This window comes from Apis florea, unplaced genomic scaffold, assembly GCF_048593485.1.
Source record: "Apis florea isolate Af1SG1 unplaced genomic scaffold, ASM4859348v1 contig_3078_pilon, whole genome shotgun sequence".
Classification (NCBI taxonomy): Eukaryota; Metazoa; Arthropoda; class Insecta; order Hymenoptera; family Apidae; genus Apis; species Apis florea.
Genome location: NW_028256702.1, coordinates 2,101,275 through 2,119,634, shown reverse-complemented (window position 1 = coordinate 2,119,634; position 18,360 = coordinate 2,101,275). Strand labels below are relative to the sequence as shown.

General features: G+C 20.1%; 2 protein-coding genes across 4 annotated transcripts; both read left to right on the top strand.

The window, feature by feature from the left end:
* The first annotated feature begins 868 nt into the window (after positions 1 to 868).
* On the top strand, positions 869 to 7,220 carry LOC116415003 (odorant receptor 85b). 2 transcript variants are annotated; one of them, XM_031918831.2, is made up of 6 exons: positions 878 to 1,446; positions 1,803 to 2,163; positions 4,168 to 4,389; positions 5,658 to 5,771; positions 6,773 to 6,928; positions 7,084 to 7,220. In XM_031918831.2, the coding sequence occupies exons 1-6, from the start codon at positions 1,190 to 1,192 to the stop codon at positions 7,132 to 7,134; spliced, it is 1,161 nt and encodes a 386-aa protein (XP_031774691.1). In that variant the 5' UTR covers positions 878 to 1,189; the 3' UTR covers positions 7,135 to 7,220. The 2 variants fall into 2 exon arrangements, with proteins under 2 accessions (XP_086764517.1, XP_031774691.1); XM_086908391.1 differs by lacking the exon at positions 4,168 to 4,389 and having other exon boundaries at positions 869 to 1,446.
* A 2,092-nt stretch (positions 7,221 to 9,312) lies between these two features.
* LOC105736509 (uncharacterized) lies at positions 9,313 to 17,999 on the top strand. 2 transcript variants are annotated; one of them, XM_086908405.1, is made up of 6 exons: positions 9,313 to 10,202; positions 12,251 to 12,657; positions 13,339 to 13,438; positions 13,501 to 13,602; positions 13,687 to 13,842; positions 16,514 to 17,999. In XM_086908405.1, the coding sequence occupies exons 1-6, from the start codon at positions 9,909 to 9,911 to the stop codon at positions 16,553 to 16,555; spliced, it is 1,101 nt and encodes a 366-aa protein (XP_086764531.1). In that variant the 5' UTR covers positions 9,313 to 9,908; the 3' UTR covers positions 16,556 to 17,999. The 2 variants fall into 2 exon arrangements, with proteins under 2 accessions (XP_086764531.1, XP_031774693.1); XM_031918833.2 differs by lacking the exon at positions 16,514 to 17,999 and adding an exon at positions 13,933 to 14,195 and having other exon boundaries at positions 9,866 to 10,202.
* The last annotated feature ends 361 nt before the right edge of the window (positions 18,000 to 18,360 follow it).

Below are 18,360 nucleotides of genomic sequence, written 5' to 3'. Positions count from 1 at the left end.
ACAATTATGGTAATAATAACTTTTTTAGTCTTTATGTTCTCTGCTTAAAAATTATTTGTGTAATAATACTCAGATAATTTTATTTAATTGATAACTAAATTGAGAAGAATTAGGACACTGTAAGTATTCAAATATGCAACTATTAAATCCCATTAATCTACATTCAAAATATATTTTATTTCATCTGTTATTATTGTGACATTATTCGAAAAAACTTTAATTATTTTTTGACTTAGATTTGATTCACAAAAATAATTAATTAAGGAATGAAATTTTATTGATAAAATAGATCTTTTTGCTAAGGAAAATATCTAGTGAAATTGCAAAATCAATTTTTTTTTTAATAGAAAAGCAAAATAATTTGAAACACTGAATAATGACGATCATCTTTCCTGCCGTTTAATATATAACGTAATTAATCTATGGAATTGCAAAGCGTCATTAAATACTATTGCCTTCGCTATACGTTATGTTATTTTTATACATAATATATAGGCCACGAAACTTAAAATATTTCAACTTTTTTTTTTTATTTTTTACGACAAATATGAACGAAAAAATTTTGAATTATTTATTTTTCAATAATGTTACATCATGATTATTGTAGAAATTAATTTTTGTATAAAAATGTTTTATCAAAAAATAAATAAAAGTACTTACAATATAATCCGGCTAGTATGTCAATCGTTATAAATGAAATTATTCGATGCATTGATCTATTTCAATGTTTCTCAACTGAAGATAGAAAGTAAGATATAAAAAATTTTAAAGTAATTTAAGCAGGATCATTCGATCAAACTTTCTACGATTGATATAAGTATAAGAAAGAAAAGAAAATTGTAAGAGAAGGGACAAATGATAGCTAATCAGTGGTATTATCGTTGCAACTTAATTTAACTTGACTGAATATTATGTTGGATAATGACATCAAGATAATAGATATTGATCATAATAAGAACTGTTAGTTGCTTATAGACGTTGTTGAGTGTTAGTGTACCATTCGAGGAAGAAACATTCAAACAAGAACAAGTTATTTAATACCAAAGTTGATATGAGAAGATAAAAAAAGAACAGAAATTTGTAAAGATAATATAATACAATATATATAATATAGATATGTGTTAAGTGTATACGTGTTCTTAAAGAAAAATTTTTTTTTTAAATTGCATGTAAGGTATTAGAAACTGTAATGGCACTTAAAACTATAATTACGTATCCTATAGAAGTTTGCTTGCGTTTAATCGGTGTTTGGCCATATTCTTCGTATAGAATTGTACAACGTGTTTTTTGGATAATCGTAATGGGTATCTCCATAGTGTTTCAACTTTGGTATTGTATTTCTTATTTTAAAACAGCAGATTTACCTGATCTGTTAGATGGCATAACTGTGACTTTGTCAAACACAATCACGTTCATTAAGTTGATTATTCTTTGGTTTAATTATCGGTAAGATATATGTATATCTATGTATGTTATTATAAATATGATTAATCATCACCTTTAATCATAAAATAGTTAACGATGCAAATTAATGATGTAAGATACAATGTAAAGATAAAAATTGTTTAGCTATTAATTTTTGTGTATTATTTATTTGATTTATTATTATATAATTATTTTTTATTATGCAATTTTACTATTTTTGTTTATTTCATTTATTATAATTTTTTTTCAATGTATTGTCAAATTTATCAATACATTTTTTTTTAAATTTTTATATATATTGAGATTTTACTTTCATATTTATGAAACATTTTAATAAATGTTATTAATTTCTAATGATTAAAAATTATTTTATACAGCACACTTCACAATATACTAATAGTTGTATTTGAAGATTGGAATAATCGTGCTCTTACTAATCAAAAAAAACAGTTTATGATAGACAATACCTATTTATGCTCTCGTATTTCGAATTTTTTATTTGGCATTTATTCGATGACATGTATCTTATATTCGGCAAGTACTATGCTGATTTCGGACAATGCTGATAATATTAATAATCAATTGATTTTGAACAATAAAAAATTATTGCTTAAAATGAAGTTTCCCTTCAATTTTACGATTTTTCCACTTTATGAATTCATTATAGTTGCACAATTTCTATTTGAATATTCTGTAGCTTTCACGGCTGGGATGTTAATGGCATTTTCTGCGGCATTAGTAAGTTGATTATTTTTAATTTTTATTAAAAATATTATAACTATTATTTTGTACAATCAAAAAATTATTATAGAACAAATTGATTATTTTTATTTCGATGAATATGACCGTTTGTGATAATGAACTTTTATGTGCAAAATGTTCCAGAAATCAACCAATAAATCTCAAATAATGATTTCCTAAGATAATATCAAACAATTTTTTCATTTATAAAAATTTCTTCGTTTTAACTTTGTTAAAGAATTTAATTTTGAACAAATCATTGAATTTTGAACATGTGTTGAATTTAACCATTAACTAAATATATATGTATATTCAATATTTTTATTGCGACGCAATAATCTATATATATTTTGTGATTGATTAATATTTTTCATTAATAAATCGTTAACAAAATTTTTGCAAAAAAAAAGTTGTTTGAAATCACACAAAAATTATCAATTAAAATTTATCGGTTGACTTCGAGAATATTCTGTTATAATCTATACCAATATTTCTCAACCAATATATCACGATAAACTAAATGTCCCTAGAATATCTGAAATGTATAAAAATTTAATGAAAACTTAAACATAAGGATATTCAATATTTGTTAATATAAAGTTAATAAATATTATATAATTACATATACTGATTTAAGAAAGTATTTAAATGAAAGTATTTCAAAATTTCGTCGTTAAAAAAATATACTATTAACTTAGCAATAAAAATATATACATGAGATTTAAATTTTGAAAGTACTATTTATAATTATTCTAAGATATTAAATATTAAGATGTATATATGAATTTTTTTTTAATAAGACATCACTGAAAGAATATTTTTTTAGTATTTTTAGTATTAAATATATTTTAGTTTTTAATATTTCTAAAATATAACTATATCGTAATGATACGTACAGATAGAGCAACTTTAAATATATAAATTAGTCAAATTTAAACTTTATTTTATTATTCAATTGTAAAACATATTGTAATAACAAAATTAAGTTAAAAATTACTAAACAAAATTGTAATAAAAAAATAAAGAAATGCTAAAATTTGATAGATTTCAATGTCAATTTTTGAACAAGATTTTTCATAAAAAAAAGATTATTTTATTTATAATGTATTATATTCTCTACTCTTGCTACATATACATAAATTTTTATTTAAATTAGAATTTTTAATTAGAATAAATTTTTTTGTAATATAGTATTCAAATACTTTCATAAATATTTATATAAATATATATATTTTTATTATAATATAATAAATATATTATAAATAGTATATGTACATAACTAATAATAGAATTGAAAATTGTAATTCATAGATAATACGATTAATGTGATGATAAAAATTCTTATTACATTTTAAATGTGCAGATATGTTATAAATAATTTTATATTTCATGTTATATTTAATATATTATTTTTTAAAATAATAAACTATAACAGATGTATTATCATTAAATAAGTAAATAAAAATTTTCCTCACAATAATGTATTGGGAAATATTGGTTTATACATTGTGAATATAAACACAAAAACAATATTTATATTTTTATTTTATTTTCAAATCTTATAAATTCACTCAATGATTTATATAATTAGCATAATTGGTGATTATTAAAAATTAAATGAAAATATTAAAATTTTTTATTATAAAAACAATTGAATTAAATTCTATTGTATTAGTTGTATTATTATATGAAATAAAAAGTTAAATCAATTTGATATGATCAAATAAATTTGTTGTGAAGCATATATTTCTTACAATTTTCTTATAATAACGTCTATTTATTTTAGATTTCTGAAACGTTCCGAATTTGATTATAATTTTTGCATTTGATTTATATATTTTATCTTTCCTCATAATTTTAATAATTACATTATTTTATGATAATTATAATAATTGTTATTTTAAAATACTCTATATTCTAATATAGAGATCGTATAAAATGATTATGTATAAAACAATTTAAAAATATTAGTTATCTTTTTTTCATTATTATTATATATAGGTATTACATATAGGTAGTCAAATAGATATCACATGTCAAGAACTTATTGAGATATCAAGCTATAAAGAAGAAATATCATATATGTTGAAAAATATTATTGTCAAGCATCAAAGAATTCTTCGTTTATCTGAAAATGTTAAATATTTATTTCTATATACATCATTGATACAATTTTTATCAAATATTTTAGTGATATGCTTTCTAGGATTTATTCTTGTAAATGTGAGTCAATTTGATTTACAATTCTTGTTACATTTCTTAATTATTTAAGGATTATCACAAATGTAAATCGCTAATTTTTATAAAATTTATATTTAATATATTTCTAAAAAAATTATTATATATATATATATATATATATTTTTTAAATTTGTATCAAAATCCACAGAAGTCAAAACACAAAGAAGTATAAATACAATATATATTTAGAGATTAAATAAATATTTCAGAATATTTAAATTTAGAATAATTTATATTTACTAATTAATTATTTTTAAATAATCTGTAAATTAGATAATTCTAAAAAAATTCATTTGTTTAAAAAAAATCATATGATGAATTTTCTTTAATTATTTTTTACAAAAAATTTTCTATAGGGTTTTTAAAGAAATCTAAATTTCTAAAGCGAATATGCAAAATAATCAAATATTTGCACTATGACCAATCTAACATTGTATTGAAGAAATTTTTCAACTAATACTTTTACATTTAATATCATTGAAATGTAAAAACATATTTTAATATCGAAATGATTGATCAGTTAAAAAATATTCTATTTCATTTATTTTCAAATATATCTGAATTTGTTATATTCAAATTTATAAATGATATTTACATTATTATGTTGCTTTTAAATTCAGTTATTATTAATGTAAATATATTATAAAAAAATAAACTAAAAAATAAATCATATACAATCACGTAATAATAAAATAAACTTAAAAATATTTAAAAAATATTTTGCATTGCATGTGATGTTTCACATTTAAATTTAACAAACAAAAAAGTGCTAAAAGAAAAAAGCATGCAGAAAAAGACAAAAGAAATTTATAATTTTTTTTCTATAATATTTTTATTTAGTTCCATAAAAAAAAACATTTATAACATTGAAATTTAAAAAAAATTTATAAGTGTCTTGAATAATCTTTTTGTTTAGCATTTATTCTTTTAACTTAGTAATTTTTTTTAATTTTCTATTATTAACAATAGATGTGATTGAATATTAATTGTAATGATTGAATATTTATTAATAATATAAATCCTATTAATTTTTTAAACTTTTCTTACCTAATATATGCAGAAAATTATTTGAATATGACAAAAAAATAATTGAAATTTATATTACTTATAATTGAAGTTTAAAAAAAGTAAAAAAAATGTTTATATTATTATATCAAAATCGGCGATTTATATAAGGTTTTTTTAATAGATATTTTACAATTTTCATCCAATTTTCAATATATATTCTGTATTATCATTTATCATTTCAGGCTTTAGGTACTGAAAAAGGATCTACAATATTCACGAAATGTTTCCCTTATTATGTTGCTGCGAATTGCGAAGCGTTTATTCTTTGCTATACAGGAGAATATCTTATATTTAAGGTAAAATACATACTATAATTAAATAACATTGACTAATTGTTTAATTGTTACATTTTGAATTGAAAATTATTTTATGTACACCATATAAATTATCTTAAATGGATTTTATTAATTTTTGTATTATATGTATTAGCAATATACATATAAAATGTTTTAAAATAATGAATTAATTATATAAGAGTAATAATTTAATTATGATAAATGAAATATTTTTTATTCAATTTTACTTTTTTCCAATACCGTTCAAATATAGAGGAAAATTTGATGATAGAAATTTTGCATTTTTGAATTTTATTATGAGATTTATATAGTAAATACAGAAGCAGATCGGAAACTATAATAAGCATAATTCTATAATTACACGCACGTATGTAATGATTATAGAACAACATTTTTCTGAATCAATTTTCAATGAACTCATCGTTCACAAACTCACAAATAGATAATATAATAATTTTTTACGTGTTTTATCTCGTTTATTCAACATTTTATTTATTATTTTCTATTTTTATCTAATTTGTTTAAAATTTTAATCTGTATTATATATTATTAGCAAATTTTATAATTATTTTTGAAAAGAAAAATTTTTATGCAGAAAATTGAGAAACTTAATTAAAATCTTGAATTAATTAAAAAGAAAAAATAATTATTATTTTATTGAAAAATTTCAAATGAATTATATTGAATAAATTATATTAAAAAGCATTTAACAAATGAATGCAGTTTCAAGAAAAATATATTTTTTTTTAGAGCTTTATAATCGATGAAAAGAATAATTCACCGATGTATAATGATGATTTTAAGTTGATTTTGAATTGAAAAAAATGTTATAATTTATTAAATTGAATTTTTTTTTTCATAAATTACAATATTAAATATTGTCCTTGAAAAATTTGTCATCATTGATATCTATTTAGAAGATTTTTTTATAACATCATTATTTTAATATTTTTTATTTTATATATATATTTTTTTTTATATATTCTTTAATTTTTTTTTAGAACGAAAGAATTATTCAAGCTGCATACGACATGCTTTGGTACAATTTAAATCCGCGAGACAGTCGAATTGTATTGCTGATTTTAATACAAGCTCAAAGACAATTGACACTTTCAGCTGGAAATTTTGTGACGCTTTCTGCTGAAATCTTTGCTAGTGTAAGATTATTATAAAATAAATATCATTATTTACAATACATTCAAAATTATAAGAATGTATTTGTAATTTTTAAATAATTTTAATAATTGTTACTAAAAATTAAGAAAAATCTAATAATTATTAATCAATTAAAATAATATAATTAATTTTTTAGATGCAGAAAGTTTCGGCTTCGTATATTTCAATATTAATGGCGATGTATTAAAAAAAATAACTGCGTTGTATCACTGAATTTGTTATGCGAATATTATAGAGAGTAATGTTATATAAATAAAGACATAAATGATTTCAGAAGCTCTTTAATTATTCAAACTAAGACTTTAAAATTTCTACAATTTAAAATTATTGTATTCGTTTAATGAAATTTTTAAATATGAATATCCTATTTAAATATAATGTTTCCCTTATTAGAATATCTCTTTTTAATATCTTAAGGTAAATATTGTATATTGCATTCGATATATATAGTTAAATATAAAAGTGAAATTGGAGAAAATTAGAGAAATTGTAATTGCAAGCAAGAATATATCTTCTTATTATTACAAATGGAAGAGATTATTTTTTTTCTTAAAATAAAACAAGACAATTATTGATAATAAATTTTCTTGTTTTTATCTTTTCTTCTTAGAGATTATTTGTGTAATACTCAATAATCAATACTCAAATAATTTCATTTGATCGATAATCACATTGAGAAGAATTTAATACAGTGGACACATAAATATATATATATATGTTAAAGACATTATATTGCAATCTGTATGATTTTATTTCATCTTTTTTAATTAACATTTTATCTTTTTATATCGTGTAATGTTATATTATTTATTTGAATGATGAATAAATTCGATTTATTCGTATCCAACGTTACTACGATTAGCATTTCGATTGATCAGTATTTTCTATTAATAATTTATTAACAAAATTTTGTAACGAAAATTTTTGTAATGGAAATTTTTGCTTAAAATTACGTCAAGAATCTTCAGTTAATATTACTATTCTGAGATATCCTATGTAATATATATTTATAAGTAGAAATTTAAATTTGCCTTATTAAATGAGAACAACGTTGTAATAGAAACAAGACAATTTTACTTTATTAGTTTTTCTTTTCTCTAACGCAAACTTCTATTGCTTACAACTTAATAGATAAATTTTAACGGATATTTTCATATATCAATTATTCTATTTATATCGATTTCTAGAATCGATTCTTCAATTTTTGTATTTTTCATATTTCTTTGAGCATAAAAATTTAATATAAAATTAGCAATGAAAATATATATATATCGTACAATATTAAAATCATAATATTTTTTATAGTGAAAATTCTTATTAAAAATGGAAAAATTAATGGAAAAAGCAATAGAAGAAAATATTGAAAAAACTATTATTATATTGTGTAAAACACCAAATAGATTGCGATAATATAATGATATTAATATAATGAAATGATTTTAATGTGATAAAAATATTAATAGTAAAGAAAATATAATACACGTAAATCTCACACAACCAGAAATATTTTCTATCGTATTCAAGATATTTGAAAAAGAGTTTCAATAGTTTGTAGCATAATATAAGAATGTAATCTTATACAATTATTTAATGTTTAAAAATTATGTATTTTAATTTTTTAGTCAAATAATATAAGATTCTTAAATATTAATGTAAACAACAAATTTTATTTCTATTTGAATAAAGTATATTTAATATAAGAGGATATTATTTACAGCCAAAAGAAAATGAATCTACTTGAAAAAAAATTAAAAATACACATTTTTTCGTATTCTGTTTTATTTTCGAATAAATCGATTGACATATAAACTTGACTGTATTATATTTTTTTTTTTTTTTTGAATATATATATATAAATTTATCATCATCATTTATCATTATTTCTTATTATTCTTTCAAATTTTTAATTATTAATATTATTCTTTTTATCAAAATGATAACACAGTGAGAATCAAGGATGCATCGACATATGTATCTTATTTAAATTACTGATATTCGGATAGATTAATGATTAAAAAAAATTAAATGAAAAAATATCACTTTATCTTTTTGATTTATTTTTTAATAAAGATTTATCTCTTTGGCTTACACTATTATTTCGATAACATGTAAAAAAAAAGTGATTCTATCATTCAAAGATTTTCTTATTTGATTGTTTTATTTTCTTATTAATACTGAAGAACTAATATTTTTATATTTATATTTATTGTTATTATTTTATATTTATATATTTTATTTAATAACGTAAATTACATTAATTGATCTATAAATCATCTCATTTTTAATGATTAACTGAAACTAAGTCTAATATATAGATATGTATAATTATTTATGTTTACCTCAATTTACATCTGCTATTCTGAAATAAAAAATTAATAATAATGCGACAAGACACGACTTGATCTTGAACTTGAATATATATTTTTATATAACACAGCACAGTATGTAATATACAATTAATTAATGCAATCAAACTTATTATATAGTATAATGTTTTATCCATTTCTAACCATCTGCTGCAATGTATATCTCTTTTAGAAAGAAAGTCAGAAAAGGGGAAAGATGTGCAATTTGTATATTGAAGATTACATCCACAAACATTATTTTTCAAATGTGTTACGTTTATGAGTAATATTGCGTGATACTTTCCCTTTGCACCTGTTCAATATCACAAATTGTGCCAATATATAATGCAACCAATAATTATTATCTTCCACTCAGGTATTATCTTTGACTGCAGCACAAAACTTATTTCCTAGATTATTCTTTTTTGAAGTGTTATACTGACTATGATTTATTAAATTCTTTGTGCATACAAAATAATTTTATTTACGGGCAACATCTGCAATGATTCAGTTGTTTTCGAGGTAATGCAATAGTACTTTATCATCCAACAATCGTATCGCTTTATTCTAATTTAATTCTTCTTCATTCATAAAGCATAGTTCGTTTCTTGAAATTATGTTGAAAAAAGTGACACCAGAAAAAGTAATTTACATTATTCGACTCAGCGTAGCTATATGTTGTTGTTGGCCACGTTCTTTCAATAGTACCAAATATCAAATTTTCGGTTTCAAAGTTTTACAAATCAGTACCATAATTAGCGCCTTTATGGTGTTCCTGCCTTTGTTGTATTCGATTTATTTGCACAATGACAATATCATCCATGTTTTCAAATGCATCTGTTTGTCAGTAGGTATTACTCAACTTATTGTCCAAACTCTTATATGTTTCATCAAACACAATTCATTACAAGTAAGTTCTTACTTAATTTCTCTCAATATTTGAATGAGAAATATAAAATATATGATGTACATATGATAAACAAAAAAAAGGATTGAATATGTTTAGATGAAATAATATTTTACTTTATTTAAAAAAATGTAGAATTATTTAAAATCGTTCTCTCTAGAATAATATTTGATTGTTAAAAAGAAATATAAAAATGACAATTAAAACTTATTCATTAAATTATGAATGATTGAAATTTGCATTAGATAAAACGAAATAAAAAGCGAGACTGTTGTATTACTTTCATACTTTGTTTCTAACATGAATTTAAATTACATATTATAATTTAATAAATAAATTTTAATTGACATTTTTGTTTTCTACAATCAATTTTTATGTTTATTTTAGCAATTTAATATATTAGCACGAGATACATTAGAATTTTTTTTATTTATTTGTATTACTTTTCTTATCATATTCTTCCATATTCTGTAACAACTATATTTTTTCAAAAAATAAATGATAATAAATTTATCTTTTCTTGAATTTAAAACATTCAGTCCTTTTTTATCCACATCATATTTGTAAAATTATGAATTATTGTATTTTTATCATATTTATTATATTATTAATATTTATAATTCATTTCATTGTATGTTTTGTATATTTGAATTATATTTTGATATTCTGCACTCTTTGTATTATTCATATATTTTTAATAATAATTTAAGTCAATAATTAAATACAATAGTATCAGTTAGAAGCAATAACAATATGAATATTTGATGCTGTATATTAAAATATTTATTTTAATCTAAATTAAATAAAATATAAAATTAATATAAATATAAATATAAAATTTCATAAATTTATTTTATGAAATATTAAATGAATTATTTAATTACAAATACTTTCTATAAAACCATTTATTTTCTATGAAATACTTCATAAAATATTTGTATTATTTCAAAAATAAACTATTTCTTATATATAATTTTATAAAATTAATTTTAAAATAATATATAATTATAATATATAATTTGAAAATTTCTTAAAATGTCTGGTTTTTAGTCATATCTATTTTGAACAAATAAGAATAAAGTTACAAAACTTTGAAATTTAACAATTTGTCAATAATATTCAAATAAGATAATTATTAATAAAAATATATTTAACTTTGATTTTTTAATATTGTTAAGATTATCACTCTGAATAATGTTGTGAAGATTTTACTTGGAAATCGTTGTAATAATTCTTATTAAAAAATTATTAACAAAAACTTTTTTCAAAACAGTTTAGCTTAAATCAAATTAATTTTAATTGGATTTACAGACAATTAATGGTTATATTAACTCAAAAATTAACTCAAATTCAGAAAAAAATCGATTAATAATTAAATAAGTTTTGTTATCTAATTCAGATTTAAAATAAAATGAAACTTAGAATTAACTAAATTAATTAATGTCATACAAAAATTTATTTAATTTCTAGTTTTATGTTTATATTAGATTTTGGATTAATAACTTTTTAATAAATAATAATTTCAATTTACTATAATTTAAATTATTTTTTATTAATAATTTTTTAATAAATAACGATTATCAAGTAAAAAAATTTTCATTTTATTATTCAATAATCTTGATAACATATTAAAAAATCATCAAGATCGAAGGATCTTTTGTAAATATATTTTTTGTAAATATTTATTTCAAATATTTCTAATTTATCGATCAAAGATTTTTTTATTATAAATAATTATATAATCTCGCTAAAATTATACCAATTTAAAATGATTTAAATTTAAAGTCTAAATGATTAAATTAATTCAATTAAATTATTTTAATTAAATGAAAATACATTCGTATCATGATATAGCATCATCATTCTTGTAAATTATTTATACATAATTACTTATGTATATATATAAATTTATCTTTACTGGATTTCAAGATTCGAGAACTCGAAATTTTTGGAATCTCAATTTTTCGATTCAAAAATCAAATTCCATAAAAATTAAAAAATGATTTATAGATCACATATCTATTTGTTTTCATTTTAACCACTGATTACAGCATGTAGTCGAAGAAATGGTGAATTGTGTTAAACAAGCGCAACAAAGCGAAATAGAAATCTTCTACAAGTATATCGAGAAGTGCAAAATATTTTATGGAAGTTCCTTAGCATTTTCATATTTGACTGCGACTGCTTTTATGCTAGGACCTGCAATACTACCAATTTCTTTTCCTTTAGAAGCAGAATATCCATTTCGAGTCAACGATTCGTTAACAACTATCATTATATATGTGCATCAATCTTTAGTTAGCTACCAATGCTCCGCGAATGTATGCGTGAGCATATTTGGTGCATTGTTACTTTGGTTTACGGTCGCGAGATTTGAATGCTTGATTGTGGAATTCCAGAAATGTTCAAATGTTGATATGATGATTGTTTGCATTAAGAAACAATTACAATTAAAAAGGTAAATATAACATTAGAATAAACTATAATATATATATATGTATCGTATGCTGAATAGTAATGAACTTTGTATCTCTAAAACGAAGTAAGATATAGCTTTACATGAGCACTCTATTTAAAATATCTCTTCTTTATAAATATATATAAATAAGTTTATATAATTAAGCTTCTTATAGATAAGAACAATATGTGATGTCGACATACTTTTGATTTATAAAGAAGATACATCTCTTCTTTATAAATATATATAAATAAGTTTATATAATTAAGCTTCTTATAGATAAGAACAATATGATGATGTCGACATACTTTTGATACAAATTTGAAATTTGAATTCACTTACATTTAACCTCTTCAGGTTTTCACTTCTTTTCAAAATTGAATAGAACATATAAAGATATTCATTTTTAGTCAAGTGATACAGCAATGATTTCCTTTATCAGAAGTAAACTGGCAGAATTTTTTTTTTCGATAATAAGATGAAAAAATTTGTGACAAATGTTATTGGAAAAAATTTATTGGAATCAATGGTGATTATATTGAAAAATAAATATAACATTTTATAACTAAGAATCGTACTTTCATTTCGATAACTGTTTTCGAAATACAAATGAAAGCGTTCATTACTTTTCAACCAATTTTTCTATTTATTCTATTCATTCAATTCTTATGTTCATTGTAGATACGCGGAAGAAGTAATCAATTGTTTTCGTTATATAGTGCTTTATGGTATAGCAGTAACAACGTTTGCTTTGATTCTTTGTGGCATAATACTACTTATGGTAAGTATTTATAATATTTTATGTATCGCATTATACGAATTGAAGATGGAAATTGTAAACAGAATGCACCGCTAATAGTAAAAATGCAATTCATAATCATATGTATCACTATAATGACGGAAGTTTACATGTACGCATGGCCAGCTGATTATGTGAAAAATATGGTAAATTATACATTATATTTTTATTGTTTTATATATATATATAAAACTTATTTTTAATTGATTAAAATTTTCCATAATTTATAGAGTATAAACATATCAAGAAGTGTGTATGAATTATCATGGTATGAACAGACGTTAGAAATGCAAAAGAACTTTTTGAACATATTGGTATATCAAAAACCAGTAACGTTTTCTATCAGTTATATAGTACCAGAACTTTCTTTACGTTACTATTGTTCGGTAAGACAAATTAGCTTTCAAATATCTTTTGTTCAATATAAATATAAATCGAAAACAGGATACACAAATAATAAATTTATAAAATTTTAGTATCTCTCCAATGCTTTTTCCATTTTCACTACATTGCGTGTTCTATTGGAAAATACTTCAGCATAAATGTATTCTAAATTTAATCAAACTAATTATGTAATAAATTCTATAATTATATAACTGTACAAACATTTTTGTGTTAATGAAAATAATAAAGGATCAGCAATATTCTTAGTATGAATATTTTATTGCTAAATTGTTAAATTTTAAACGAAATAATAAATTATTTTAAAAAAGACAATCGTTTAAAATGTTAAAATATTAATGTTGAAAACTAAAAAAAATCTGCCTATTACATGCATAGGAAAAAGTTATTCAAAATGATGATCTTGGCGATATATTTCAATATATTTTAAGATCATTCAAGTCAGATTATATTTTCTTTTTTTGTTTCTATATTTTACAGCTAATATATCATTTTATATTTACATTATTTTTTTATCCTCTCATTTTTCAGCTAATATTCCCTTGCATGATCGTAAAAGAATTTGAAATCTTTTTCAATTTTACCTTTAGAATATTTTTTTCTTTGACTTGTTTTAAATATATTAATGACTTTTTCTCCAATTTACAAGTTTGATGAAGAACAATTATTTAAAAAGTATGTATCCATGATCAAATATTTGTGCGCATAAATATTATGATATTTTTTCATGTATTATTATTAGAATTTCTTCCTTATCAAAACATCTTGATCTATGAATACATTTATATTTAACACTATATCTTGATTCAGATTCGCATAACTTATGAGAGTTTATATAAAAATGTACTCTCTTTGAATTGTTTATTTGTAATAAGCAATGATACTTTATTAAATAATTTATATAATCGATTATGTGTTACTTTATTATTTATGATATATAAAATCAATTGCAAAAATTGCCAAAAAGACATTGTTTTTTATAAATATTTGAATCTCAATAATATTTCTTCTTGATTAATAATTTGACCATTAAAATGTCCATTAATATAAAGCAAAATATACTTTCATTTTATCTGTATTCTTATTATTTCTCCATTTCTCTTACATTCTTACTATTCCTCTTCAAAATTTTTTTAATTCACGAATTTTATCATATATCGTCTGACTTGTGTAACAATTAATTTTTGCTATTAAAAGTTTCTCATTTCAAGAATATAATATCCTCTTTTAATGATTTTAAAATAAATTCATTTATCCTAGAAATTATCGAATATTGTTTCATTTTTAATTTTATATGGATCATCGCAAATTGAATTTTTTAAATTTTTACATTTTTCGATGTCTATCATTTATTTTTGCATTAATCAATTTTAACAAAATTTTCAGAATGTAATAACATAAATCTACAAAATGTATGTTTCAAATGTATTTTTATTATCTAGATAAAAATAAAAAATGATCTTTACTATTTTCTTTCTGATTGATTAAGTAGTAATTTAGATATCTCATAGCTGGCGTGGTGAGAAAGAGAAAATGGAAATATAATGCTAGAGAGTGTGCAGTTGCATAGAGCGAGCTGAGACATTAATCAAAACTTTTTCAAAAATTTTTGTATACGTTAATTTTTTTAATTTCTTAAAAAAATTCAAATAAATTCAATTTGATTGAATTTTATAAAAGTTATTTTTTTTAATTAGTAGACAAATTTATATTATTGATAGTCTAATTGATGCATATGATTAGAATTTTCTCATACAAAATTATCTCATACATGATACGAATATATTAAGATATATGCGATTATTTTGCAGTTACTTTTAATGTGCATTTAATATAATATTTCTCATAAAAATTTATATATTATTTTTTCTTTTTTTACGCCTTTTCCTTTTTTAAAAGGAGAAGAATAATCGTTTTCATTCAAATCATTCACATTTGTAGAATTATCGAAATAAATTGAAATAAGAAATTGAAGCTTGAAATAACAAAGTTGATTTAACAAAATATATTTACAATAATGTAATTATTAATTTTAATTATTATTTATTATATTATTATTAGATTAAATTAATCAATAAGTAAATTATATTTTCTCTCTAATTTCTGTTTTAAAAGATATCTTTGTCGATATTCATATATTATAATTCATTTATTATGAAAGCAATAATTGTGTTAATATATGTATCAAATTTCAGTTAATCGTATACTATAGTAAAAATGACATAATATAACAAATGCATTCGAAATTTGAATTGTTTGTGAAAATTATCCAATTTTTGTGGGAAAAAAATTATTTTCAACAAGCAATTTATAAAGAACTCGCATATAAAATATAAAATATTCAATTGTTAATCTATTATTAAATAGCGAAAAATAAATGATCGAAAATTATGAGTGTCGTGTAATCTTAAAATAATATGGAAAAATGATATGAATTTTTATAAATACAAAAATAAATACATAAATTGATTTCACAATTTCTCATTGAGGAAGGATTGAGAAATTATAATCACATATAAGTTTATATTAATAATAAAAAATATTTTTTTTTATTTACTTATATTTTTTTTCATAAAAGAAGGATGTAATTTATTTATTAATTAAATTATGTATAAATAATTTTTTTTTATTTTTTCTTCTTTTGTTAAATTATAGATTAAAATACAACAAACAAGATATATAAGCCAACCAGTTTAATATTAAATCATTTGTCATTGATGAAGACCTGAAAAAAAGAAAGATTACTATCAGGAATATCACTGCAAATACAGAAGAATTTAGAACGACTATATCAAAAAATTTATTATATACCAAATATGACATGTACATGTCACACATAAACAAATATATAATACATATGCAAATACGTACATTAAATAAAAAACAAACATTACAACACTTCTTATTTATATTTCAAGTAATGACGATATAGTATTTCAAAACGAATACAATATGAGTTTAGAACTTATAACCTACCTATTAAATAAATTCTAATATATTCTTTCCTCATAAAACATTAAGAACATATAATAGAGAATATATTAATTTATATTTCATAAATATGTTACATTTATAAAACATTTTCTTAATATATTAATGTTTACAAGAATTTATATAATTAGATAGAGAATTCTGAAGTAATATTGATGTAATTACAGTTATATGTAAAATTTATCTTTAATTTATCTTTATACAAAAATTAATTCATTACTGAAGAAAATAGAGCAATAATTTCTACAATACAATAGGAAATTCTGTATAAGTTGTTCCATTAATTTTTGTTAGAAAAATGCAATTCCAAAGTGTTCATAAAAATAATTATAAAAAAGTTGATTTATAAATAAGTACAACAAAAATATAATTTAATTCTTCTTTAATAATTTTTTTGTAATAATAATTCTTATATCAATCACTTATTTATATCATTTATTTACTTTGTTTAAATAAACGAGTTTGAATACATCAACATGCTCTTAAAAAAAAACTTATATTTTAAAGAAGCTATTTTTGAGCAGATTTCAATATTGTATTCTTAATTAAATTGCAAAGAAAATAATCTATATTTATACAAGACATTTTATACCTTTCATATATGTATCATAAACGAATTGCAATTGATAATAAATATACTAATAATAAATATAGAAAATTTGATATGAGCAAATTAGTCACTGATATAAATTAGTTATTAAATTATTTACTTAAAAAGATTGAATTATTTACAGATTTTTAATCCTTTATATAAATAAACAATTGTATTGTCAAATTCAGTAATTAATTTAATTTCGATATCTTTCTAAATTTTCTATCTTCCAGTCTTTGTAATATTAATATAATTATTAAAATTGTTTCTAAGTTATAATTTGCAGATTACTACAAGATCGATTTATTTTAATTAAATGAAATAGGTAAGTCGCGAAAAGGAAAAGTTTCAGTAAATTTATAGTAATAATAATAAAGTTGTGTAATAATAAAATTTGAGTAAATAAACACTCTCTTCTCTTTCATAGAGTGGGGTTCTATATATTTCCAAAACATAAAGCATACTTCCTTTCCTCTTAACAAAAAAAAATATAATTTTATTGTAAATATATATTGCAATAAATATAATAAATATTTATCAATAAAATAAAAAAATGTATTTTTCTCAATCAAAAAAATGTTAATTAATAAAATTTCGTTTTGTAATATAAAAATATAATAGATAAATATAATACAAATAAAGCGAATAAAAAATATTATTTAAATCTTTTCCATTTCATTGATAATATTAAATTTTCTTAAAAAAAATATATATCGAATTTATAATATATCTTACGATTGTTCTAAACGATTATAGTTTGAAAAAAATTAACAGATTTTAAATGTCAATTATGTGTATCCATTTAAAATTATTGAAGTTTCACTTCACTTAAGAATTTGTTCACTTTTTATTACTTTTCTGCCACCAGAGTATACTATGTAAATATTGCTGTGATTTTGCTACAAATCTGACGCTAGAG

Excerpts from the sequence above, each read along its gene's own strand:
- LOC116415003 (XM_031918831.2), top strand. The coding sequence starts at position 1,190 with ATGGCACTTAAAACTATAATTACGTATCCTATAGAAGTTTGCTTGCGT. Across the intron at positions 1,447-1,802 it reads ATTCTTTGGTTTAATTATCG|CACACTTCACAATATACTAA; the intron begins GTAAGATATATG and ends TATTTTATACAG. Across the intron at positions 5,772-6,772 it reads GAGAATATCTTATATTTAAG|AACGAAAGAATTATTCAAGC; the intron begins GTAAAATACATA and ends ATTTTTTTTTAG.
- LOC105736509 (XM_031918833.2), top strand. The coding sequence starts at position 9,909 with ATGTTGAAAAAAGTGACACCAGAAAAAGTAATTTACATTATTCGACTC. Across the intron at positions 10,203-12,250 it reads TCAAACACAATTCATTACAA|CATGTAGTCGAAGAAATGGT; the intron begins GTAAGTTCTTAC and ends CACTGATTACAG. Across the intron at positions 13,603-13,686 it reads CTGATTATGTGAAAAATATG|AGTATAAACATATCAAGAAG; the intron begins GTAAATTATACA and ends CATAATTTATAG.